The sequence below is a fragment of the Caretta caretta genome, chromosome 4 (assembly GCF_965140235.1).
Source record: "Caretta caretta isolate rCarCar2 chromosome 4, rCarCar1.hap1, whole genome shotgun sequence".
In the NCBI taxonomy this organism is placed as follows: Eukaryota; Metazoa; Chordata; order Testudines; family Cheloniidae; genus Caretta; species Caretta caretta.
The window spans coordinates 26,098,314-26,125,636 of NC_134209.1; the positions used below are offsets into that span (position 1 = coordinate 26,098,314).

Here is a 27,323-nt window from a genome sequence, read left to right on the forward strand (position 1 = left end):
TTTAGCTTTGAGGCACAGGATACTTTGGTTTAGAGACCTGTTATAATGTGTTATGTTGACGGAGGTCTGGGTCTGCTAGGAAAGACAAACCATCAGGACTAAATTCTCATATGGGACTGAGAAGCATGTTTTGTTAACATCTAATTCATCCGTGTGCCAGCTCTAGGATCTTGAAGAGATTGCTGGGGCCAGGACAGAAGGGGACGCGAAAGAGCTTGGTGGCCCATGGATCCACTCAGGAGCACATACAAATGGACTTCCTGCCACCATCACTCCTTTCCCCATGCAACGCTCCATGTATTACTGCCCTTTTCCTTTCCCATTGTACAGGCCTCAGAGGAACCGTCGTAATCCCCACAGAGCTGCTGCAGAAGGAGAAAGCTAAGTACCTCAGAACTACTAATATCACGGGCCTTTGTAAGTAGCGATAGCTGGGAAGTCAGGAGAGAAGGATCTCTGTGTCCTTACCCATCACCTATGGATTGCATGGGGGGAGGGAAGGGGATGCAGGGAAAGATGTGCTGAGCGAAGCTCTGTCCCTCTCCCAGGCAGCTGGAAGGGCACTGTCAGAGGCACACAAACCCTTTGCGGAGGACTGTTAACCACAGACACCCGCTACCAGCTACCCACAGTGAAGGTGATTCTTCTCAGGCTACACAAACTCATTGAGGCCACGACCACAGATCTCCAGCCAGTGCCACGCCTCAGTGCATTACATAATTTGATCTTTCGGACATTAGAAACACTGAGATGAAAGCTGGACTCAGTCCTTAGTCGGGCAAAACGCCATTGACTGAATTGATTTGGACCGAGTAAGAATACAAGGCTTGAACAGGGAAGCGTACCAATTCAGGAAATCACTTAAACACATTCTTAACTCCCTCAGACGTCCCATTGGAGCTGAGTAAGGATGGTCTTAAGCATGTATTTAAGTGTCTTCCGAACCATGCCTGAATAAGAACGTGTACAGTAATAAGTAATGAAAATACTCGGATACGGACTCTGAACACAGCACACATTCACGTGACCATGTATTTTGGTTTTCTGTAGATCAGAATCTAACTGTCCTTTGTTGCAACTTCACAAAGACAATGATGCCATATCCATGAGTTGGGGCACTGATGCTGGGATTTCCAATGGAGCTTAAGGGAGACAGCCTGGAGTTCAACTCCCCACTGAATTTCAATGGTTGCCTAACTCCATCAGGTTCTTATGAAAACCTCAACCTTAAAACATCAACCAACATTCCTTTGGGATCATTTTCTAAAAAGTTCCTAAAAGATATCTGCCCATCATTTTACAACCCTTCCAACTTTTTGCAGGTTTTATGTTGTACTATAACACAACATAAAATACTCTCATCTCCTTTGGCACAGCGTGATATAAAATTATCTATTGCTACCTTGTATTTCCTACCTGCATTTACCCTTTTCTGATCGTTCAGTAATATTTGCATCTAGCAAGGAATTTTATATTTAAAAAGGTTAAAATGTATTCTATTGTTTCCAGTGGAGGGAACTGTCACTAGCAGATCCCAAGAAATAGCTAAAAATTCTATACCTCTTAAATAATAGTCAAATTGATGTAAATTATAGGCCTTGTGTTAGTAAAGTAAATAATAAAAATATGATAACATTATGGAAGAGAAACGTAGAGCGAAATGTACATCTATGTGGATCAAAAGGAAAGTGATTCCAATGTGTGAACCAGAAATATTGAATCCTAGAATACAAGGAATACTATAATAATGAAACCACTATCCTCAGAGCGTTATGTTAAAAACATTTAAAGGCTAGAGGTTAGTCAAACTGTTACTTGTCATCCGGTTAGCTGTCTGACAAAGGCAATTTAATAAAGACAGCGTGTTTAGCTATTTTAAATTAAAGTGACTGATTTTCATTTAGCATTTGTCCACCAGAGTTAGTAGAAGTTGCAAAATTCATTTCAGAATGACCCAACAGGATTAGAGCCATATATACTTAGTGACAGAAAGCAGCATTAATACACTATTATCTGTAATTGAATTAATTTTTAAACCTATGTTTAAATTGCATTAAGGTTAAGACATAAACCATCGAAAGGCAGCACATTCAGTGTTGAAATGTTTAGGCTGACAACACTCCATTGTGTCACACTGTTGGGCAAAAACAATAAATAATAGCACAACGTTCTGAGTTATGGGATGACAGCTTGAACGTAAAACCCTACTGGGTTTTGACATTTTATGCCACAATCATATATTCTTTTATTATATAGCAATTTCCCTTTTCACAAAAACAAACTAAACCAAACCAAAAAGCCCTTACCATCCCTGGTAGATTTAAGAGAGAGATTTTCTGAGGGAGTCCCAAAAATGAATTCTTAAGCTGTTAGTTCAGAGTGCTAATAAATCACCTGTTTAATTTTTTGCTAATTCTCAATGAATCCATAGCTCATTATGGACTATGGGCATGCAGACGTTAATCTGTAAAAATAAGAACATCATTTTGAATCACAGTAGCGGAATAAAAAGAAGTGATGAATTTCACTTTTTTTTTAAACTGTCCACCTGCAACATACAACCACCATGTACATTTGTTTGTAGGTTACCTCCCATCCCCAACTGTTTGTCCATTTGTGCCTGATCCTGAAAAGAACTGGGCATAATCTATTGAACTCAATGAGCTTGGTCCTCCTCGCATTCAAGACAATGAATCTTCACCCCTCTTTCTGCCCCTCCCCCTCCCCCAACAGCCATTAATTTTAATGGTTCAGGATTAATCCCAATGGGACTATTCATGTGCCTAAAATTACTGATCTGCAACTCTCTGCAGGGCTGGGTCCATAGACTGTAAACTCTTCAAGGGAGGGAATATCTTCTCTTCTGTATTTACACAGTGCTCGGCACAGTCCCAATGTAAGGAACCGTAATATTATTTAGTATTAACAGTAATAATACTTTCAACGGTATGCATACGTCAAAACAGCATGTCCAGGTGAAGATCTCATATGCCAAGTCTCACCAAACATTTTATCACACTGTTGGCAACTGCTAAAATATATTTTATTACGGACATTTCTGATATTTAAAAACTTTTATTTTCTGTCCCATACAGGTCTTATCCTAGGAGGAAGAATGGTAGCTAAAGCTGATGGGCTGGGAACAGAGTTTAAATGTAATTTTCTCCTGCTACATTCATTGAAGTTGATGGGACTAACCACCTGCTTAGAATTAAAAACATGAATAAATATTTTGCTGAATCAGTGCCTTAATTGTCTCTCTCTTTTTTTTGCCAGGGCACTAGGGCTTGACACAATGCCCAATTAATAAGGGAATCTTGAACCACACCCTTTCCTCTCCCACTGCTTTGTCAAACCATGTCCCATCCCAAATACACTGCATTTGCTGACCAACAAATTTCTAGCATCCTGTTGCTTGTTGGCACAAAGTACTTGTGGATGCATATGCAGTCCTAGTTGCTAAGATGCCATCAGATCGTCTGATTCTCTTAATTGTCCCTATGCCAGGGCTGTGTTGAAGGGTTTGGGGAACCTCCTCTTCCAGGTGTGTTGAGAAATGTCCCAACCCACTACTTCCAGTGCAATTATTTGAGCATGAAAGCTGAAAACTGCTTTGTGTGTTAATTCCATCAAATAAAGCTAGGTCATTAAAACGTTCACAGAAAGTGAAAACAAAAGGGGCGACATCATGACCAAAGCATATTCATATTTAAATCTGAGTGAATGTTTGTAAAAAACCATCATTGAGTTCTGGTGTCTACTTTTCTTACAGCATCATTGCAAAGATTTTCATCTTCTACTTCATATGTCTGGCCCATGAATATTGTCTTCACTTTGTGACTAAAGGGGAAGAGACAGGCTGTAAGCAAGGGGTAGAGGTGCTACAGCCATTTTATCCAAGGTAGTGAGAAAGTGAAAGAAATCATGCCCTACTCGGAGATCGAACTGTGAGTAGCTGCACTCCCAATCTCACCTTCCACCAACCAGTGAGGAGGATTTCCTGGGCTCACTAACAAAAGCAGATATAGATCACCTATGGCACAGCAACTGGATGATGGCATGATAAGACCGCCTGGCGCGCTCATCAACAAACAGGGATTCTCCTGGCTCGCCAAAGCAGGAAGTACACGAACTGCAGTGGAGGGTAACATGGTTCACCAGAAGAAGGCCGCATCAGTTCATAGCTCAGTTTGGACACGAAGGACCTTCAGCCTGGAGACATTTCTAACGTGGTCTGAATCTAAATGAAACCCAAATGCTGAGACTTCATAACAGCACTTTCTCCTCTTGCCTAATTTATATGCTCAATCCCTAATTTAATATTTCCTCTGGTGTACAGTATTTTGGTAAAGATGAAAACAACATTACTGAAATTTATTACTGTTGCCCTAACCAGGGCTGTACCAGGATGTACTGTTATTTGTCTATCTATCCTAACTGTCCTACAGTAACTTGTTAAAAAAAAAGTGAAGGATTGAATATTAGGAACATAAGAACGGCCATATTGGGTCAGGCCAAAGGTCTATCTAGCCTAGTATCTTGTTTTCTGACAGTGGCCAATGCCAGGTGCCCCAGAGGGAATGAACCGAACTGGTAAATATTAGCTCAAAGACATTAAGAAAGATGCAAATGAAAACATTTCTGTTTGAAATATGTATGGGTGTCTGTTTACCTACAGATACAGATGGACATGAGCTTCTCTTTGGTGAAATACAGGGATATATACATCTACACATAAGATAGATATTTATATAAATCCCCATACTTCATAAAAGAGCAACAGAGGCCCATAGACATATGCACAGGTACATCTATCTATCTATCTATAGATATACATATATCATTCAATAATATGGGTGTGTGTATCAATATCATATTTCACAAAAAACTCCTGATGCTTATATACATATTTACAGACAAATACATCTCTCTCTCTCTCTCTCTGTACACACACATACATATTTCATACAGAAATACGATATATGTATGTGTTGTGTGTATGTATATGTGCAATATAGCCACATTTCACAAAGGAGCATCTGATGCTCATGTGTAGACAGTGTGTTAAGGCTCTTCCTAATTAATAACCTCAATTAAAACCTCTTGGCAATCAATTAAGATTAATGACAGAAGTCATTCTCTATCCCCCTATGCCCCCATCTCGGGCCGTGAAAACCCCAGGTCGTGAAACTTTAATCCTGTTATCTGCTGCCTTCTCCATCTGAAAAGCCTACAGATTAACACAGCCGCCATTATCGAATTTACAACCAGCCGCTTGGACAGCTGCCCTACTTTCAGCAGTTAATGGAAAAGGAACTAATCTGGTTAAGAGCGTAGGACTAGTTCATAAATCTGGGCGCACAAGACAGTTAAAGCTGTCACGTCTCTTCTGGAGAGTAGCAACTGAATTAAACTGTCAGCTTTCTACTTGCTGTTTCTTGAGGGTAGTCAGCCCTTCCGTAAACTGGACTAATGAGATACTCAGCATTAACATAAACCACGTCAGCCCCCACAGTACATAATAGCTGTGCAGGAGTTGGGGTTTGCATTTTATGATTGAGCTTGGTTAGATATGTACTGCATGCTCTTCAATCCTGGAAGACTGATTAAATATAACTGTTCTGTTTCCATCTACTTCCATACAAAGGTGTTTTAAAGAAATCAAATAAGCAAATGTGAATTTTTTTAAAAACAAACAAATTATTGGAAAAACCAAATGAAAATAAAATGTTCATTTCTTCATATAGCTCAACCTTATAAAAAAAAACCACCACTGTCATGCTCTTCATGGCAGCTGAGACAGCAAGTGACAGCTGTAACTGTAACCAATTCACACTGCACCCAGAAAAGATTGACTTTATCTTCCTTAATAGGCATTATCCCCATGCATTCCGCACAGCAAGCGTGGCCCTGATACTCATCAAGCTCTATGTGCTAAATGGCCTAAAATGCTCAGCTTCCCCATAGTGGTTTGTAAACTAATGAAGACAGCAAGAATGGCTCTGGCTCCACACTTTGTGGTAGCATGGCAACTCTAGGCCAATTAAAAATAAAAAACTTAACGCATTCAGAGGACACATCTCATGCTGTGGGAGGAAAGCATCTTTGAGACCTTTGTGTGTTTTAAGATGTAACTCGCTGTACTCTTAATAAAAGCTATAAAAGCCTATCTACGGTGGTTACATTTAAAAGTCCACTCTGATTTCAAAGGCCTGCCCAAGGACTGTTCCAGCAGGATTCCCCATTTTTATTGTATGGGCTCACCAGACAAACATTTCAAAACTGTAGTGACCATCAAAATGTACACGTCTCTTTATTTCAGGTCAATTTTTCAGCCTACTCTTCCAGATGACTCCTAAATGCTGATTTTAAGCACAGCTGCAGTAATCATCAGTAAAATGACAGGATATGCCAACAGTTATCATGTAGCTGTGTTTAAAATGACTCAGTTTCCTGCAAGTTAAAGAAATAACTAGTGTTCATTAACAAATGTTGGCTTTTAATAGAGACCACTGCATTAAAAGCACCTATCACATCCTTCATTGACTGACAGCTGAGAAATTATGATCCTTATATTCCCAGAATGATGTATTATAGGCCAATCTCACAAGGGTCCTTTTTCCTGATGCTGATTTTAGTGGGAGAGGTGGACACTCAGCACCTGATAGGACTGGAGCCTCTAGGCTACAATATTTTTAAAAACTGCTACGGGGCAGTACAATTTACACTGCTGCCGAGTTCTCTGCTGAGAAACTGTTACTGTTTAGATGCACCAGTTACTGAACGTTGCCTCCCCGAAAATAAAACATAACCCTAAACAGATGACACATGTCAACAACTAATAATCCATAATGACGCCTAGCTCATAGTTAGCATTTTCAATCTATTGTTTGCAAAGTGCTTTGCAAAGGAGAGTATTGTTATTTCCACTTTACAGATGGGGGACTGAGGTACAGAGAGGTGATGTGACTTGTCTAAAGGCATGGGCCAGGAAAGGAACCCTGAATTCTAGTCCTGTGCCTTACACACTATTTTAGATTTGACCACAGCTTCAGAATTTAAATCGGAAATACTAGGGGAGTTTCAGAAGAATGCACTAAACTAGTTTTACTTCCACTTTCTTGAAACATTTCCTTCCACTTTCCTGAGAACTGAACAGGAGCACCTAGAGATTTTTAAATGAGCTTCTAGTCTGCTGAAATTTCAGAAAAAGCTTAGGCCCAAATTTTGCTCTTCAGTCTGCATGCACGGCTCCCACTAAAAAATGTGAGAGCCTTAAACTGTGATATTTTGCCAGAGGGTCCCCAAATTGACAGAAAACATGTACAGGAAAAAGAAAAGGAGTACTTGTGGCACCTTAGAGACTAACCAATTTATTTGAGCATGAGCTTTCGTGAGCTACAGCTCACTTCATCAGATGTTTACCGTGGAAACTGCAGCAGACTTTATATACACACAGAGAATATGAAACAATACCTCCTCCCACCCCACTGTCCTGCTGGTAATAGCATAAGCTATTACCAGCAGGACAGTGGGGTGGGAGGAGGTATTGTTTCATATTCTCTGTGTGTATATAAAGTCTGCTGCAGTTTCCACGGTAAACATCTGATGAAGTGAGCTGTAGCTCACGAAAGCTCATGCTCAAATAAATTGGTTAGTCTCTAAGGTGCCACAAGTACTCCTTTTCTTTTTGCGAATACAGACTAACACGGCTGTTCCTCTGAAACATGTACAGGAAAGCGATGCATTTTCACCCCACACATATCATTCTTTTTGCACTCCCATGCCAGTACAGAGATTCCAGAAATTCAAAATACATATAGACTTTGTTAAATACAGAAAGGAATATTTAAAATTCTTTTTAAAATCTCACTTTTTAAACATAATCCTTTCCATGTTTCACGAAATCAAATCGGATCTCCACCTTATGTAAAAATCAGTGGCAGAGCCATCCTGGGCTTCAAAATGCCCGTTGAATTCAATGGGGCAGGATCTGACCCTCTGTCAGTATCACATCTGAAAATGCTGCTGGGCTTGGTTTGATGTAGAAGAAAAAAAATAATTTGCGTAAACTATTTTTTTAAATTACTCAGGAAACAATAACAATTTTCTGACGACGATTACGCTGTTCTTTTAATCTTTGTGAGCTCATCTACATGACGCATAACATTTTGAATTGTAACCATGTAAAAATAATACAAGCCAAACCCAAACAGCCAAACTCTTATTTTGTATACCGATGTCATAAAAATAGTCAAGATGTTTAATTTTTTTAAAAGACAAGAATAAAGTAACAAGCCTGCTGCTTCCAACCCTTGTTCCTGGTTTGAATCCCTCAATACTAACAGAAATATTCATGAGTGAATCAAGAAAATACCCTCTTCCCTGAAAAACTAGGCTTGTAATGGGAACGCAGGCAGACTCAGTGGCACCCCTGTAATGTATGATGATGGACTGGCTGTAGGCCCATGAAGTTACAGCATCATGTGGAACAATCCGTTATGATACTAGTAGGCACTGAATATTCATTAATGAGTTACTAAAATTAGTGCATCTAGGACTAATAGGAGCCTAGACCAGAGCCTGCAGCTTACTATACCATACAGAGGAAAAAACATCCTGATATTTGCTGAACGTGAAGATAGTGGAACGCCAATGCAAGTACATATATACACGCACACAGCCATACACCAGAGTAACAATGTGCAGGCAGTTGCTGTTACCTTGCGGAGTTGCCGTGGGCTGAGTGGAAGAAAGGACTCTCTTTTTACTGGCATGGAGATAGGTTTCTTGGGGAGGAACTGCTTCCCCTAACACCCTGACCACCTTTGAAGGGGAATAATTGGTTTCTTGGCCACTCCCCTCACCTGGCTAATAGTTCCACGTCAGAGTTGTCAGCAGAGAATTGTCGTAGGGTGCACAGACTTTTAAATTTCCACAACACCACTTGCTGTGAGTCAACCACAGCTCCCAGACTTCAGGGAGGCACGACACATACACGCAGCCTCTTCAACAGCATCTGCCACAGCCTTGTGGTAAGCTTCTGGGGGCCGAATTCGGAGGTGGCGTAAGTGGCGCAGAAGGCGCCTATGGGTCAATTGGCAGAGCTAAGAGTAAATTGGTCTACTTACTTCCATCATTTCCACTGGCTTATACCAATCAAGGTGCAACTTATATTGCCACTTACTTATATTGCCACTCCGAATTTTTCCTTGTGAAGTCCTCGCTGGGGTGGGGAGAGAGTAAGAAGCTCACAAAACCCTTACAAGTCCACCTTTGAGTGAGGACAACCCCTCAGGATATGAAGAGGCCTCTGAGACCATACAGTCTAACTTGACTACACAGGTCTACTTAGGCTCCATGCCACAAACACACCAGGACCAGGCTCTGACCCTAATCCACAAATATCCTATAGTGAAATATGATGATCCTTAAAGAATTCCAAATGCAAACACAAGCCTCTCCCTACAGCAAGTTTACTCAAAATAATACTCTCCAATTTATTATCTTAAAACTCTGCAGAAACTAAAAGTCCTGGTCAAAATAGTCACACATTTTAAGGCAGGTTTAATGTAGGACTCAAGAACACTGTGGCATGCAGCTTCCAAAGATGCTATAACTTATGGTAATCGGCCGCATCAGAAGAAATGATCCATCCAGCTAAATACAATTTTTATATGTGTAAATATAACTGGTAAACGTAATCATCTGACATTTCAAATTTATTTTAAAATGAATCATCTTGCTAACTTTCTCTGCCTCTCATGTTTCAATAAGAGATTGAAGGGGAGGAAAACAGTGATGTATATTGCCTGCAAAAAATCTGTGATTAGTCTGGCTCAAAATCATGGGGTTTCTCTTATACAAGATACACTTATAGCCCAATCTTACTAACACTAGCTACCCTACGATCAGTTTTTAAGCCAAAAATCTCTATAAATACCAAAGGGGATTTCTGCTCAAAAATTGATGGCACAATCTTCTGACTAATTACTACTTAGAATTTGCTTCCTGTAACAACCACAATTTGCTACGTGATGAACAAGTGCAAAGGGAGGTAAAGTCCCTGCCCCATGGAGCATATACTTGAAAAAGTGTTTCAATGGAACTGCTCATAGCAGTAAAGCTAGGTTACTTTAACAGTTTTTCTATGGACTATGATTTATTTGCTCGGATAGTTGCTTACAAAATAATGCTATCATGAAAAAAATACATTAGCAGCCATATTGGTATTACTTCTTTAGCTTTTATCATGTATTCTTGTTCTATGCAATTTGCATGCACATTACCTTTTATTATAAAAAAATCACTTTTTTAAAGAGGGTGAAAGTATCATATGTTCTAGGACATACTGTACTATTGTTTTTTTAAGAAGAATTCCCCAATAAAAGTAACGGCTTTCATCAAGCCCATCAATAGTGTTATTTATTTATTTTACATACATTTTTATGCCCCGATCCTGCAAACATTATGCATATGGTTGCTCAGTCATAAGCACATGAGTAAACCCATTGAGTTCAATGGAACTATTCACATACCTAGAGTTATTCATGAGCACAAGAAGTGTTTGCAGGCTCAGAAGCTCAATGAGTATCAAATTTTGCAAATCAGCACAGTCATTTGGAGCATTTGAAAACGAACAATTTTATTTTGCCTTTTTAAAAAAAACAAACAAACTTAGAACAATTTAGACCCTGTTTAGCCACAGTGCAAACCTGTGCCGAGTTTCTTGTCAGATGCAATAATGAACCCCACAAAACAGGAGTTTCACAACAGAGACAATGGCAGACATCCCCCCTTTACAACGGTGCTACGAGGCGTCTCTGTTACAGAATACAAACTCAGCTCTGCTGTGTGGCTGAGAGTATGGAGATGTGGTCTGAAGGTTAACATAACCTCAATTAAAGCCAAGACACTTTTCTGACAGTTAACTGGTTTATGGAGCAACCCCAAAAGTATTGAAGTATGAATGCATGGTAATGCATCATTTATAAATTACCTTGTTAGTGCACAGAACAAAACAGGGCTTTGAAAACAAAACAAACTCCAGCTGCGGACTCTAGCCTGTTTGATGGAACCCCTTCAAAAGAGTCCATGGCTTAATGGAGGCTGTTTACATGGGGACTTCGATCTGTACCTGCTGTCCCCTGTCACTCCCTGGAAACTTGGCAGCAGATGTTGCCGCGTTAAGTTGTCTCTGAAGTGGCTCTCTGCCCTCGTTTCCCCACCACAACAGAGTCAAACTATATTAGATCTCTTTATTTGTGCCTGAGGCATGTTTGGGAGCGCAGCTGTGTCCACCCCCACTCTACCTTTAGTGTTTCAGCCCCCCAGGCGGCAAATGTGAGACCAAAACTGTTCTGCCACTCTTAACTACATCTGCTGACAATCCAGCAGCCTCACTGCAGGCTGGTGAGGACCTGTGTCTATGCTCTAAACAGATGTCGGCGACAACCTGCTGGCTCACACCTGGACAAGCTTCCCTAACCTTGTGGATTGCCAGCTGAAAAATTTATGACTCTAAGGAGTTCCATCCACAAATCAAAGCCTCTTGATTTGACTGTGTGCGGCCCTCAAACTGGGCCACCCTCGGCATTAGCTGGCTTGTAGGAAAGAGAAGAAGCGTGGAGGGTGCAGGGAGGGAGTGGGATGGAGAAGAAAGCTCTCTCTGCTTTGATACTTCATGCCTAAACTTGAATTACGTGATCAAGGACTTGAATTCAGCAGTGAATTCTCCTGCAAATGAGAACTACCAGGTTTCTAAGCAATAAAAGAAAAACATTTGTTTGGCCTGCTATTTAGCATGACAGTGCTTCCAGTATGTGTGTGAGAGAGAGTTGGTTTGTTTATTGACTTGAACTCACAAGAGGTATACAGTGCAGATCTGCACTGAACAATCTATGAATAAATAAAAGGATTTTTTTTCCCGGGGTATAAAACATGCTGATAGCCAGACAGAAGTTGTGTTCTTATGTTGCCACGGGTCATACCCCAAGGACAAAGACTTCATCCAGCATTATAAATTCTACCCCTCTCTCAGTCAATTGAAATTCAGCCAGATCTTTTCCTCTCTCTCATTCTCTCTCTCTCTCTCTCTCTCTCTCTCTCTTTCTTGTAAAGGAAGACACTGGTCACTGCCTTCTCAAGTTCATACAAAATAGAAGTCTCATTTCCTGTTGGTTCAAAAATTTGTTTTCTTATTTCTATGGCAGCAGCACTTTACAAAAGTCCCGTTTTTACACCTGCAAAACCACTTTGGCGGCAAAATTACTCATAATTTTCAGCCTGTTCAGTTACTATTTTATCAGTGCCTCTATTCTCATACTGCATTTAGAATCATAGAATATCAGGGTTGGAAGGGACCTCAGGAGGTCATCTAGTCCAACCCCCGCTCAAAGCAGGACCAATCCCCAATTTTTGCCCCAGATCCCTAAATGGCCCCCTCAGGGATTGAACTTGCAACCTTGGGTTTAGCAGGCCAGTGCTCAAACCACTGAGCTATCCCTCCCACACCTCTCAAACCTGTCAAACTGTCCGGTTTTGTATATGGCACATACGTTTGCCATGTGGATCTACTATACCTAACCGGATTTCCAACACACTAACAGTAACAATCTTGCAACCACAGTAAATCTATTGAAAATGTTCATGTACAAAGCTGTACATTGTTATAAAAAGGATATCCCCACCTCCTACTCTCCTCTCTCACATTTTATTCCTTCCACCACCACTCTCTGCCTCCATTCCAGCAAAATCTTGCCATTTTTCCATTTAGAATAGTTCCAAAATCCATCCTATACCATCCATTTCTATGAGGAAAAAAAAAGATTAAAAAAAAAATTGGTCCACGCCCTGGCCTTTGAATGCAGCACCCTCTTGCTTCTGACCTCCCTAATTTTCACATTGCACCCTTCTAGTGTACACTATATATATCACCTCCAGCATCACCATCAGGTCCTGCACTTCCTTCTCTACCACATTCATCCTCACCTTCAATGCACTGCAGAGCTCTGGCCCTACACCTTGGGGCAGACCCTTGTCTGGTGCAGAATTTATGCCAGGTTCATAGTTAACCTTTGCTGTAATGAGTAATGTAGACAGCAAAGTCCCGGCATGAGGACCTCTCAGCTTTATTTCCCTGTAAAGTGTCACGCATCCATGCCCCTGTACAATTTTTAATGTAGAGATATTTCTAAGGTGCTCCTTGAATTAGAGCAAGTCTTGTCCTATGCACCTGCACAGAAAGTAAGAGGACATAAGCCTCTCCCCTTTTCTCCCCTGTGTGAACTACCTGCCTTACAAGTGGCAGTGCAGGGAAGAGTGGGGCTTCTTGGGGCTCCTGCTTCCTGTGACACACAGAGAGGCAGGCAGGGGTAGGGAGTGGGCAGAACCTTGACTCCATTCCACTCCCATTTTGTGCCAGTCAGTGAACTAAACCAGAACAAAATGGCTAGGGTGACCAGATGTCCCGGTTTTATAGAGACAGTCCCGGAATTTGGGGCTTTATCTTGTATAGGCACCTATTACCCATCCCAATTTTTCACACTTGCTATCTGATCATCTGCTGCTGGTTAAGGCCTGGAGCAGATTATTTCCCCTCTGGAACAAGGAAGGAAGCAGGGACTGAACCTGGTCTGCTTCTGGAACAGTATCAGTGCACACTACTCTTTACTCAAGGATAGTGATACATCCCCAAAGTATCTTGAGGAACAGTACCTAATCATATCAGTAATAGTGCCTACTGATAACAATGCATAATAAATGGGCTTGTATTAAACAACAGGCAGGTTGCACATTTGTATTCTGCATCAAGGACATGTATTAAAAAAGTTTTAGATAAGTTTCCAAAAAGCCCTAATTTTGCTATATATAAAATCAATTTCTGAATGAGAGTTCTACTAAGTCAGTGAACCGCTGAGGAAGAAAGTTAACAGATAAACTGTTTTAAAATTATGGCAAATTAAAGTTAAAAGAAAGGAGATATGGAATTAATGGAGAAAAACATACTTGCACTGTCAGCTTGTATTGCTGCTTACATGATAAAAGGATATTTATTTTCTTGAAAGGGAGAATATTTCTAGAGTATAGCGTTTCTGTGTCAAATTCTGCCCATGTCTGAATGAATGGGTCCACGGATTTCAATGGATTAGCAAATCTGCATTTGTGCTGGCAGAGCTCCAAGGGGGGTATGCTTTGGTCAGTAAGTGGAAGATGTCGTAAAAAACATGCACTGAGTATCCTCTAACAGGTGCATTGGAACAACTTTACTGAGTATAAGTTATTGTTGCATTTAGCTGGAATAACCTGTTCTAAGTCTCCTCCTCGGATTTCTAGCCAATAAGGAGTATAATGGCTCAATGAAATATTAAATATCTTAAAGATAAGTCACAGATCCCAACATAAAAAGACATCAGATGGATTTGTGACACTCTCTTTAGGACATGGAGACCAGAAATCAATCACCCACACTACAAGTTTGGGGAATGTTGCTCTTGATGGAGTTGCACCATCTCCCCCCCACACCACCCATTTAAGACAGACAAAAGACTTACAGCATTCTTCATTTTAATTAACTGCTTCAGGACACCAAGGGTCTGCAGCATGTTTTGGCTGGTGATGCATCTCTTTAATGGCACTACTTTTAAATGATTGTTTGTTTCTCTGTTCATCAGTTTGTTTTGGCTTTAGAATCAAAGAGTTAAGAACATGAAGACTGTTCTTCTAACCAGTCTACAGAGACACAATATATGAAATACAAAAGCACTTTATTAATAATATCCTGTTGCCTCAGTAGGAGTTTTCTGGATGGTGCCATGAGCAGCCCCTGTCATGATCTGACCTGCTGAATTACAAATCTTACAGTTTCCATCCTTAAAATGAAGAAACTAATACTATAAAGTGATTGTACAACTTGGTTTAGCTAAGAGGAGTGCATTATCAATGTTCATTCTTATTTATGCCTAGAGGCTTAATTTAATAAATACACCAGGGGGTGTTATGAAATAGAACCAACTCCCTCTCTCCCTCCACCACCACTAAATGCACACACACACACAAACCTCATCTCCTTGCTGTGGTCGCATCAAAGATACCCTGTCATACTGCCGTCGCAACAGAGCCCACAGTGCGTCAAGTCGACCCTGTAACAATAGAGCAGGTTGATTTTGAGCATTACAGTGTATATCAATTAACAGGGATATATTTAAATTGAGATAGCTGCTGTCCTGTGTTGTCTTCCAGGGAGCTTATTTAGCCATGGACTTTTCTACATGCAGAGTTGTTCAGGTTTAACTTCAGGTATGATTTTAAACATGTGTAGTTAAGTGGGTGCAGCAATCTGTGTGGACACTTTAATTTTGGTTTAAGCCCTGATTAGCTCAGTTTAGATGAACCAAATAGGAAAAGGTTTAAGCTAAACTGAAATAAGCCCCCTTAAACCAAAATAAGATTGCCCACCCAGAATTTGCTTCGTGCAAGAATACTGGTGCAAGTCTGTGTGCAGACAATCCCCTAATACCAGTGAATGACGAGTGCTGCTTAAGTGGGACAGTATAAGCATAAATCCTAATTAATGGGAACAAACCGAGCCCGGGACAAATGATTAAGTGGTGGCTCCACTACACAGTGGGGGGATCGATCTAAGTTACGCAACTTCAGCTACTTGAATAACGTAGCTGAAGTCGACGTACTTAGAACTACTCACTGAGGTGTCTTCACGAGGGTGAGTCGACTGCTGCCGCTCCCCCGTTGACTCTGCCTGCGCCTCTCGCGGCGCTGGAGTACAAGAGTCGACGGGAGAATGCTTGGGGGTTGATTTATCGCGTCTAGACTAGACGCAATAAATCAACCCCTGCTGGATCGATCGCTGCCTGCCGAACCAGCGGGTAGTATAGACATACCCGAAGTGTCAAATGAGTGGGAAATTCTAAGGCCTGGTTTACACTAGGAAATTAGGTTGCTATAACTATATTGCTCAGGAGTACAAAAAATCCACACCCCTGAATGATGCAGTTAAACCGACCTAACCCCCAGTGTAGAGAGCACTAGGTTGATGGGAGAATTCTCCCATCAACACAGCTACTGCCTCTCAGGGAAGTGGAGTACCTATGCCAATGGGAGAACTCCCTCCCGTTGGCGTAGGTGGCATCTTCACTGAAGTGCTACAGCAGCACAGCGCTTTAAGTGTAGACAAGCCCTAAGCTATGGGCTTTTCCAATATAAGGGCTTGTCTACATGGGAAGTTATACTACTGTGAGGTAAGGTATGAATTTAAAGCATTACACCGGTATCACTTGCCATATGGACACTTTTATTCCATAATGAGAGTGCCTATTTCCAGTTTAGTTTATGTCACTTTGGAAGTAGTTTAAACTAAACCAGAGAAAAACAATATTATTCTAGAATAAGAGTGCCTACACGGTGAGTTATACCAGTATAACCATAGTGGCTTAACTATACTGGTATAATTATATATAACCTCCTGTGTGGACAAGCCCTAAGACTGTGACCTCATCTATACACAGAGTTGCACTAGTTGAACTAAAGATGGGATTATAAACTGATTTACGGTAAACCCAACTTCTGTTTGTAGGCAGGCCTTAAAAGAAAAAACATGATAATCTAACAAAGATAAACTGCTTTTTGTTTATGTATTTTTATGCATTATTTTATTCAGATGACCTTTTTCTTTAGTCTTCTTTATTAAACAGCTTTTTACTTAACTGAGAGTGATGCTAAACAGGCCGTTCACCAGGTCCCTGGAGAGCTATACCCGCTCTTCAATGGTCCAGTCCTGCAAGGCGCTGAGCACCCTCAGCTCCCATTGCCCAGCTCCTTGCTGGTTCGAGCCCCAGTTGCATTGTTGACTGCAAGGTACCTGAACCCCTTGTATGTCTATTTGCTATTATAAATTATTAATTTTTATTTATTATTATTATTCACCAGGTTACATGACCTGGTCAGATGATATTTTGCAGGACTGACTAGCCATTTGTATGGTTTATTTCTCTGTTTGCTAACTGCAGCTGACCCATTTAAAAAGTATGTTCTGTTTCAAGTGAAATTACCAGTTTCAAAGATGTTCCCCATTTGCGTACCAGCAATAACTAGAAAGGCAGATGAGTCTTTCAAAATGAAAGAAAAGTTTTAAGTCTGATGCTCTGCAACAAAAATGGGTAGCTATCAACCTGCCTGACTTGTCCATGAACTCTCTTACATAGTACAGTAGGTTTGGGTACTTCGATTTTTTTTTTTCTGAAAAGGTAATTTTCATAGTGTACTAAAAAGAAACTATTGATTGTTTTGCATTGCATTGTTTTTCTGCCCTTTATAGTACTCATGATACAAATGAATCCAAACCATTCTATTTCTTGAGCATTTATGTTTTAAAATATTTAAGTTGTGCAGATTTTACAGAATATGCTTTTCAGTCTATTTAATCCCTAGGAGAATGCGGTACTGAAATGATGCATGCTGAGAACCCTGTGGGGCTGTAATTAAGTCTAGTATCAAGAAAGCTTTGCGTGCCAGTGCCCCGGGGTTAGCATTGGTGAAAAGTTCTGTTTACTTTACAGCCAAAGCATGTTACTATGTAAACCAGAGCATCTAAATTAAATCGCCATGTGACCTGGATGCTTTCTGTCTGGACATTTGCCTATACACACTTTAATCAAAGATGTCCAAAGACTCCTATCCAGCTTTTGAGAAGAAGGTTACTGTTGGGCTGGAGGCGGTTCATGCAGTCTCCAAAGGGAAATCTCTTTATTCAATAATATTACTAGCATCAACCATTTATTTTGCTTTCATTTATTTTAGTCAGGTTTCTGTACTTGACTCTTGTTCTTGTTGACTCTGTGCCTATATTTATTTTTCACTTTTTTTCCCCGCAGGAATATCTTGGACGCAGCAAATTGTTTAGAAAAACTATTATAAGCTGTAAACAAACAGCTTTAGATTTTTAATCCATCAGATGACAAATGTATGGTGAAATGAACAGAGCAAACATCAATAAAAGGGGATGATCTGATACTCTTCCGTTGGTAGTACCTTACTGTAAGAGTAGTCCCATTGATTTCAGGACTCATGGTTAAGGCTGTGGGTCTGTCACGGAAGTCATGGATTCCGTGACTTTCTGGGACCCCCGTGAAATTCCACAACTACAGCGGCCAGTGTGGCTGACCCCAGGACTGCCTGAGCAACTGGCCCCAAGGACTGCCTGAGCAGCAAATGGAGCCGCTGACCCCAAGGATGGTCCGAGCAACTGGCCCCAAGGATCGCCTGAGCAGCAAATGGAGCCGCTGACCCCAAGGATGGCCCAAGCAGCAGCAGCTGGTGGGACTGGTCCTAGGGCCCTCCAGAGCTGCAGTGCCCAGCCCCCCCCTCCAGCCCTCCCCCAGGACGGCCCTGGTCCTGGGGCCCGGAATTTCTGTCGGCAGGCCTGCCTGTGACTAAATCTTAGCCTTACTCATGGTGTAAGGCAGAGATTGGCAACCTTTGGCACGTGGCCCATCAGGGAAAGCTGCTGGCGGGCTGGGCCAATTTGTTTACATGCAGCATTCGCTGGTTCAGCCAATTGCAGCTTCCACTAGCCGTGGTTTGCCGTTCCAGGGCAATGGGGGCTGCGGGAAGCGGCAGTCAGCACATCCCTCAGCTCGCACTGCTTCCTGCAGCCCCCATTGGCCCGAAGCAGTGAACCGTGGCCAGTGGGAGCTGTGATTGGCTGAACCTGCTGATGCTGCATATGAACAAACCAGCCTGGCCCCACAGCGGCTTTCCCTGACAGGCCGCGTGCCAAAGGTTGCCGATCCCTGGTGTAAGGGATAATTCATTGTAAGAGTATCAGAATCTGGTGCAGAATAATGAAGTGTAAAATTAAGGGCCACATACTGCCACCTCTACTCCCTCTGAGTAGTACTTTACTCCAAAACAGTTCAATTTACTTGAATGTGATTACTTGAGGAGTAAGGTACTACTCGATATGAGTAAGGGCTGCAAAATCTGGCCTTTAATATAAAGACACAGCAAAGTGACATTCATTTAAAGATGAAAAGATTACCTTAATTGGAGTATACCACTTTTCCTGAGCAGCTTGTGAGGTAGCCTTGGGTTTAGGAGGTTTCGCTTGAAAGGGCTCTTCTGGTTCGTCTGGGAGTTTCACCACAGCATTTTTGGCTTTTTCTAACCTAGCGCCTTCTTCTGTAGACCCCTTATCACCCCAACGAACCTAAACAAAATGAGAATGTACGGTATTAATATAGGCATATGTGTACTAAATAATAGGACTGGGTAAAAATATTAATTCCAATTTTTTATGGGGGGGGGGGGAAGAGGAAAAAAATTCATGAACATTTTCACTAACATGTCTCGTGATTTTAACCAGCTCTCCTAGATATGTCTTGAAACATAATTTGCTAATTCTCAATATTGGAAAAGTAAAACAAAATATTAAATGAAGGTTGTACCACAGTGGTGGGCAACCTGAGACCATTTAGGGAAATCCGCTGGCAGGCTGCGAGACAATTTGTTAACATTTGCACAGGTGCCCACAGCTCCCATTGGCTGTGGTTCGCTGTTCCCAGCCAATGGGAGCTGTGGGAAGCAGCGGCCAGCACATCCCTGCGGCCCGCACCACTTCCTGCAACTCCCATTGGCCGGGAATGGCGAAATACGGCCACTGGGAGCTACGGGCGGCTGCGCAAATGTAAACAAACTGTTTGGCAGCAGGCCAGCAGATTACCCCGGCAGGCTACAGGTTGCCCACCACTGTTGTACCATGTATCAAAAGAAGGCTGTGACACTGGAAATTTGGGAAATCTTTCCTTACTAAAAGGTACAAATCTACTCTAGTTCTGATAACTTGACTTTTCTAGTTCAGATAAGTTCGGAGATCTACTTTAAACCTGTCAGCGCAGGACTGGCTATTACCCGTCCTGAACCTCAGACCCATGGTAGTTTTTATGGACAAGAAAGAACTATTTCTTCAACAGTATTTTTTTAAATGGAAGCTGATTGGAGCTGCTCAGAGGTTTGGAATATTAGCAGTAGTTCTGTGGGAGACAGATAGCGGGCAGGATGCAGATGAAGTGGCCAAATGTGAATGACATGTTTATCTCCATCACATTGGATAGAATATATATGTGAATATTTCAAATGGAAAGAAAATCTGTATTATTGCTTATGGTAAAAAAGGCATGTATTTGCATTGTGATATAAAAGTGAGCTCAATATGCTGTAAGGATACAGAACAGAAGAAACACTGGCCCCATCAAAGGAAGAAATATGTCTTGGAGGAAAAAAACATGATTTAAACAGTGAGCCAAACTCTATCACTTACATTAGTGGAACCCCACTGCAGTGAATGCGGTAGTCCAAGCATACGCTAATAACTCACCTGGTAAAATACAGGCTGCTATTTCTTGGGCAGGGGATTACTTTGAACCTTTCTGCTAGGTTACTTAGGGACAAAACAAAACAAAAACAGGGACTCTTCTTACTGCAATATTAGGCTGGGCTTTCATTTCCAAGTAGACCCTATGAGTCATAAAAACATTTCTGTATCTTTCAGTACTTTTACAGTGTTTTTGATGACGTCGTTAATACATGTTTTAAACACTGTTAAAACCATTTAGTGCTAGATGGTGTATTCCTTATAGAAGAAATGATCTTCCCTTCAGCTTAAAATAGCTTCACTGAGAAGAACCTGAAACTTGTTGAGTCTGACAACCCAGTTTGATAAGAAAACTTAAGTCTGTTGTGGGCTGGGCCTGCCAATGCAGCAACAGAAAACTTTCAGGCAATTCCGAAACACAGAGCTGGGAAGAACTTCTCAGAGTTAGCCAACGGTGGCTAAACTGTGCTGGACTATCATGTAGGAGCAATAGCATTGCCTGGGAAGGCAACTTCTTATCTGACCTTCCTAACAGAGGAAACGAGTTGGTGGCAAAGTGAGAAATGGACATGGTAGAAAATAGGAATGAGAAAAAGGACCCTACGGTGACACAGACGACAACCCCCTGGAAAATGGGAAGAACAGGGGGAACGTCTGTGGTGATGGAAAGGGATTTGGAGCAAAGGCAGAAGTTTGTCTGGGAGAGATGAATTTCAAAATGATGTCAGAACATCCGAGATGTCTGAGGCTGGCTGGAGGGGTGGAAGACAAGGCTACGGAAGTAAATTTGAGAGTCATGAGCCGAGAGGTTGTACCTGAAACTGCTGAAGTGAATGAAGTTGCCTAATGAGAGAGTAGACATAGAAAGAGAAGAGGAGAGGAAAGACGACACACTGTGGGTCACTATAAGATTGTTGCCTTCTTATCTTTTCCTCCTCATCTAAGGAAACAGTAAAGGCGCTGCCTACAGGATTGCAAGAGAATCAGGAGAGAACAGAGGAACAAGAGAAAGTGGAAGAAGACTGAAAGACCATATGCACTGAAAACAGCACAGAAACTCAGAGGAATAGAACACAGACTTGACTCTATGACATACAGGGAGGAGGCTGTCAGGACCTTGGTGAGGGCAGGTTCAGTGGCGAAATGAGTTTTTTGACAAGGATAAAAAACATGCTTATCAGCAGAAGAGACAAGAGAGAAGTAGGGGGCAAAACAAGGAGCAAGGGAGGACAGGAAAGGGGGATGGAGCTGAGGAGACAGACCGAGTTAGAGGCAGTAGCACATTCAGTAGCAAAAAGGAGACAGACACTGGAGTCAGAGATCAGACCAGGCTATGGGGAAGCAATGAAGGGGCAGAGCCCTTCCATACAGTATCAACTTTATTTTAGAAAGATTCAGCAGGACACTGGGCAGAGAAAGAACAGTGTTTAAGAAGAGAAGTGACAGTAAAGAAGAGTCAGCAGGGGCTGATGTCACCAAAATAAATCAAGTAGGAGAAACAACGCTTTTTAGAAAGCTCTAAGGGTTTGGTCTTTTTCAATTTTAAATGTTTAAATTAAAAAACTTGCCTATTTTTCCTTAATTTACCCAAGTTTCTAGTAAACTCTGTGTCCCCATTTAATGTCAAGTAAAAAAGAACCCTCCTTCCTAATGTTCCCGGGAGTCACCGTGACCAGCTCACCTTCACTTTTCCTAGAAATCTTTCCTTTTGCCTCCTACCTCCACAATTACACCTACCTGAGTCACCAGACAGACAACATTCAGCCCAGACCCAGTGAAAGGTTTAAGGGTGGATATCTCCTCCCCCAGATGGACTAGAAAGGGGCGATTAATATGATCTGAAAGTCAGGATTCCCCTGCCCTATATTCTGTGCCACTTTGTTCAGTTAACAGTGGCCATTGAATCCCATATTACCAGTCAGAGGTGAAGTCTCACACTCCACTGCCATACATGGCTGTGCAGGGGGAAGGTAACTGAAAGATCAGATGGCAATTCTGCAAGGTGCTGAGTACTCTCAGCTCCCACAGAGGGCAAGAGGGGCTGAGTACCATATAGGAGAGGCCCTAAAAGGGCCTTGACTATGGCTGTACCATGTTTGTGTTTTCAACAATAATTTCAAAAAGATTTCAGCTTTTAGCCCTGTGTCCTGGCCAAAATTCCAGCTATAAATTAAAACATGTCTTGTAACTAAATACTGTGTTTGAGCTAAGACTTACTGTAATTTATTATGCATGCAATTTAGTGCCAGAAGTGCACTACACAACTCGCAGACCAAGCAAAGAACAGGATCCCAGCTCTGAAGAGCTTGCAATATACTTTGTCCACATGAGCAAGTTGCACTCCTTTAACTTAAATCAGCTTTTAAATCAATTTAGTTAAACTAGGGGAAAAGATGCATGGCACTCTTATTGTCAGTTACTTCCTAACTGACTCAGGCTAAACTGAAATACGCCTGGTTAAAACTGAATTAAGACTGTTCATACAGCTTTTTGCAACAGTTTAAAAATCACAGATGCAACTTTCTTGTTACCAGCACAACCACTGGCCTATTACTGTCTAACTTGAAGATTTCTAAACGTTGTCCTATCATCTATTGAGCTAGATTCTTATATAAGCCCAATCACCATAGCACCTCACTGTCTTACAAACATCAGATAATGACCATAGCCTCACAGAGGTGCTGTAAGAATAGAGAAGCATTATCATCCCCATTTTACAGATGGGGAATTTAGGCAGAGAAGGCCAGATTTTTAAAGGTATTTAGGTACCTAAAGATGCAGATAGGAACCTACATACCTTTAAAAATCTGGTCCACAGTGCTTATTATTAATAAGGTAACATCTGCCCATAGTTGCACACATGGGTATCTGAGATGCAACTGGTTTTTCTCTATACTTCGAACAGTAAATATTGCTGTGTGGTAAATGTAAACTTTTTAATTGCAACTCGTGTGTATTTATGTTAAATTAAGTGTTAGGTTCCTGTTTAATAGGAAAATGCCCCATTTTCAAAATGTTATCATTTAAACTCTGCAACCTTCTTTGAAGACGCACCATGACCCCAGTTGAGAATCCAGACCCACACTCTGGAGTCCAATTCATTACAGTCGGGCCTTGATTTACGCAATATTTTTTTACACGGTTTCAGTTATGCACAGTCAATTAATTGTGACCCTTTGTTTTTGTACACTGTTTGGATTCACTTTTACACAGTGCACCACGGTCGCCAAGATGCGCAGATTAGTGGCATAACCAGGCCCGGACACTTGGGTGGGCCCCGACTTCGGGTGGGTGGACAATGACGGGGGAGGGGAGGCAGGAGGAATGGGGCAGAAGGGATCGGGGATGCCTCCCCTCACCCCCTTCAGGTGGCCTTGTGGGGGGTGATGGACACTCTGGCCAGAGGACCCCTGCCCCAGGTGCAGACCCGGGGTCGGGGGTTTGCCCCATTCCACCCACCCGGTGCTCCAGCTGGGGAGCGGGGTCGGGGCGCTCGGGCTTGCCTGCTTCCCGGCTGGAATGCCAGGCAGGTGGAGCGGGGCAAGCCCCCGTGCCCCGACCCCGCTCCCCGGGTGTGTGCCTGGCCTGAGGGGGGCCCTGGCCAGAGTGTCCATGGCCCTCCACAATGCAGTCTGGAAGGGGTGAGGGAAGGTGATCCTTCCTACTCCATCCCTCTTGCCTCTCCTCCCCCGCCATTGCCCACCCATCCAAAGTCGGGGCCCACCCCACTGCTCCACACACCCCGGCCTTCCCTGACACCCCAGGTGAACCCTCAGAGTTCTGACTTCAACAACATCAGCATTATCAGAATTTCAAGTTCATCCTCAACATCAGTAAAGGCTAATAGCAAATTTAAAATTCATTAAAATATTTTTAAGAAAACCTGTATCGGATAAATTAGAGAGGTCACCTTGGGAGCATGGAACCTAAACCCTTATTTCCCATAGGCCCTTGGTATCTGTTTACACGATTTCTATTTGCACAGTGTTTTTTCAAGAACATAACCACAGCGTAAATCGAGGCCTGAGTGTACTTTGTAAACCCCTCTGAGATAGCTTGGATTTGAAAGGTGCTGCATAAAACATTTTTTCCATCTACATTCCTCTAAACTAATCATTTAGAATTGCCAAAGGCCCTGATTCTGCCCTCACTTACAGGAGCAGACTTCAGGAGCGCTCAAGGAGGACTGGGCCCCGTTATGGGTCGTTGTGGTTTTGATACCTTGGATAGTGACTGGTTTTTAGAATCATGTTAAAATGCACAAGAAAATTGCCTTGCAAATTCCATACAGGCTGACTGAACTATAAAGTGTGACATAAGGGACATACCCATACGGATGCACAGTTTTCATTCTGTTTTAATTAACATGGTGCTGTCATGTCTCTTCAAAGACAGGCACTGTTGTAGCTGTGCGTTCCTTACGGATCAAGCCTCTCCTTAATGTCACTATGGTTGGTGCGTTTGGCTGGCCCACAGTTGGAGTACTTATGTTATACTGCAATTTCTTCCAAAACACTCAAAAAGGCTCTCGCTCTCCTCCTCATTAGCTTGATGGAATCCGCATGCCTTTCAGCATCTATTTAGAGTTCAGATCAAATGGAACTAATGAAATCAGTTCTTCCATAATCGACCGAGATACACTTAGAATTCTTTTAGAGGGTAAAAATTTTAGGAGACTGATGTCAGTGGGAAGCAAGCAAAGATGATACAATTATATTTCCAGCACACTTTGTTGCCATCAACTGAACCTCAGAAAACTTGTATTTTCATGCATCACTGTTTCTCTTTCTTTCCAGAGTACAAACCTCCATTCTTTTAATTCCTCCCACTCCTCGTCCTCCATAGTAGGAAGCATCCACTGTCGGCCATTTTTTGTTAGGCAAGGGATCTTCTTCTTCTTCCTGTCCATAAATTCAAAAACATTTTTTTTGCACTAAGTTCTTTTCTAGCACATGCTTTTATTAGTGTTCACAAACAGTTTTCCAGACTTAAATATAGCTCTAATGTGACAGCAGCAGATTGTAAAGGCAGTTTTCATTATTTCACGTGCTATCTGGCCAACCTTGGAAACGTTTTTTGTACACGGAAGAACATCGCTGGCAACCATTAGAAGTGTCCCAAACCGTGACCAGCATTCTCAAGCCATTTAATAAACTGGACTTTCCACTAATCAGAGCTCATTTACCCCATTATCCTCCTTTCCAGTGATGAGAACAAACAAAACACAGAGAGAAAAATCATTAACATTGTTTCCCTCTTTTAAAAATATAGTGTGCTTGAAGAGCCAGATTCTCAGCCACACAGGCCTGCTCCAGTAAAATGGCTTTGCTCTCTGTACAAAACCCAGGCCAATAGCCAAAGGACAGAGAGGCAGAATCATCAACAGCCTACAGTAGACTGATTGCAACAGATCTGCAGCTCTCAGTGAAGGCCAAGGGTGGGTAGCAGACACATTCCGCTGGTCTCCCACGTGAAGTTTGGGCCAAGCGATCCTGAGCTGTGGCCGCACACGCTTGCCTTAAGTACATGCTAGAACTTACACTTAAATGCTTATCTGAAACAAGGCCCATATGCAGACCCACTCGTGATTCTCCTAGAACACCCACTTCCCCAGGACTGAGTGACCTGGTCTGCTATCCAGAGCACAGAAGGTTGCAGAATCAGCCTACAAAGGTTCTCCAAAGCTGCTTGGACATGAAGCCACATTGCGAACAGTGGTGGGCTCCACAGATAGAAGAGTCTTGTAGCACCCTTTTTTTGGAAGATCATCGCTTGAGAACAGACAGCAGATGATTAAACTTATTGGATTCATCCAGTCAGTTTCAGGGGCAGCCCTCCTTGCTCTCCTGCTCACCCCTTCAACCCAGATACCAGCTCAAGGACATTCTGTTGGATATTCCCTAAGGTGCTCACCAAGGCAAGACCTATTTCTCTATACCCCAGGAGTGGATTTTGCTCCTATGATGCTCTTGATAGCCACAGGCATAGAAGGCTAATCCTCCAGTGTGGTTCCCCACTGCTGTCCCTTTTCCATCCCACTTCCATAGACTTCATGAGGTCCTCAGAAAGGAATTCCCTCTCTGGTAAAATCTCCTTTTTCCTGCAGATATTAGGAAGTGTACAAACGACGGGCTCTTCTCCTGCACATCTCAGCAAACCAACTAGAAGGGGGAGAATGTCGCCACCAGAATCTGACACCAACCCAAGCTTTCATCCCTCCCCAGTCCCATGTTCGGACAATTTCCAAATGGAAGGAACTTCTAACACCAAAACATTTTGTTAAGGGAAGTCAAAGTTGCAAGCATTTGTCAATGGCTTAAGTGACTTTTGTGACTTATAAGTTAGGAGAAAAAAATTAGAACCCCAGGAAATTCAGAGGTAAGGTTTCCCTTTCACAAGTGACAGTCATTCTCAAATTACAATCCCAATCTTAACTCTGCCCCCAAGGCAATGTAGGGTTCTCAGATCGATTTTGGAAGTAATGCATATCGTTCTTTTTTACAGTTCCTCTTAAGAAATTTGTTTGTTCAGCTGAATCTCTCTAAATCAGAGAACTCAGATCAAAGAGTCATGGTGAAAGTGATGGCTTAAATCCTGGACTAGATGTCCAATATTTTCGAGAACATCTGGCCCCAACAATTATTTGAAACTGTTTTCTGTTGGTATATACAAGTATAATAAAGTCTACAGCCTTTAATTTTGAACATCTGCCATTTTTAACATGTAACAAGAGCAGGAATCCCCCCATAATCCATTTCTATCCAGATATACGACCAAGCCATGCATTTGTGTGCACAATTTTTTAAATTTTTAATTTAAATTTTAAAAATTTTAAATTTTTAAATCCTACTTTCCCCCCCCCCCACTAGAAGACGATGGGAAGAAGTGAGAGAAAAGGGGGGAAAAAACCTAAAAATCTGAAACAAAGTTTTTCAAA

At 42.0% G+C, this 27,323-nt stretch overlaps 1 protein-coding gene across 3 annotated transcripts in view; it reads right to left on the minus strand.

The window, feature by feature from the left end:
* The window catches only part of ANTXR2 (ANTXR cell adhesion molecule 2), a 174,804-nt gene that overhangs the window by 57,262 nt on the left and 90,219 nt on the right, over positions 1 to 27,323 (minus strand). For all 3 annotated transcript variants that reach the window (XM_048847486.2, XM_048847488.2, XM_048847489.2), the window contains 3 exons: positions 25,192 to 25,287; positions 19,055 to 19,222; positions 15,060 to 15,140 (listed from right to left, as the gene is read on the minus strand). In XM_048847486.2, coding sequence (XP_048703443.2) covers positions 15,060 to 15,140; positions 19,055 to 19,222; positions 25,192 to 25,287 — 345 coding nt within the window. The remainder of the gene's footprint in view (positions 1 to 15,059; positions 15,141 to 19,054; positions 19,223 to 25,191; positions 25,288 to 27,323) is intronic.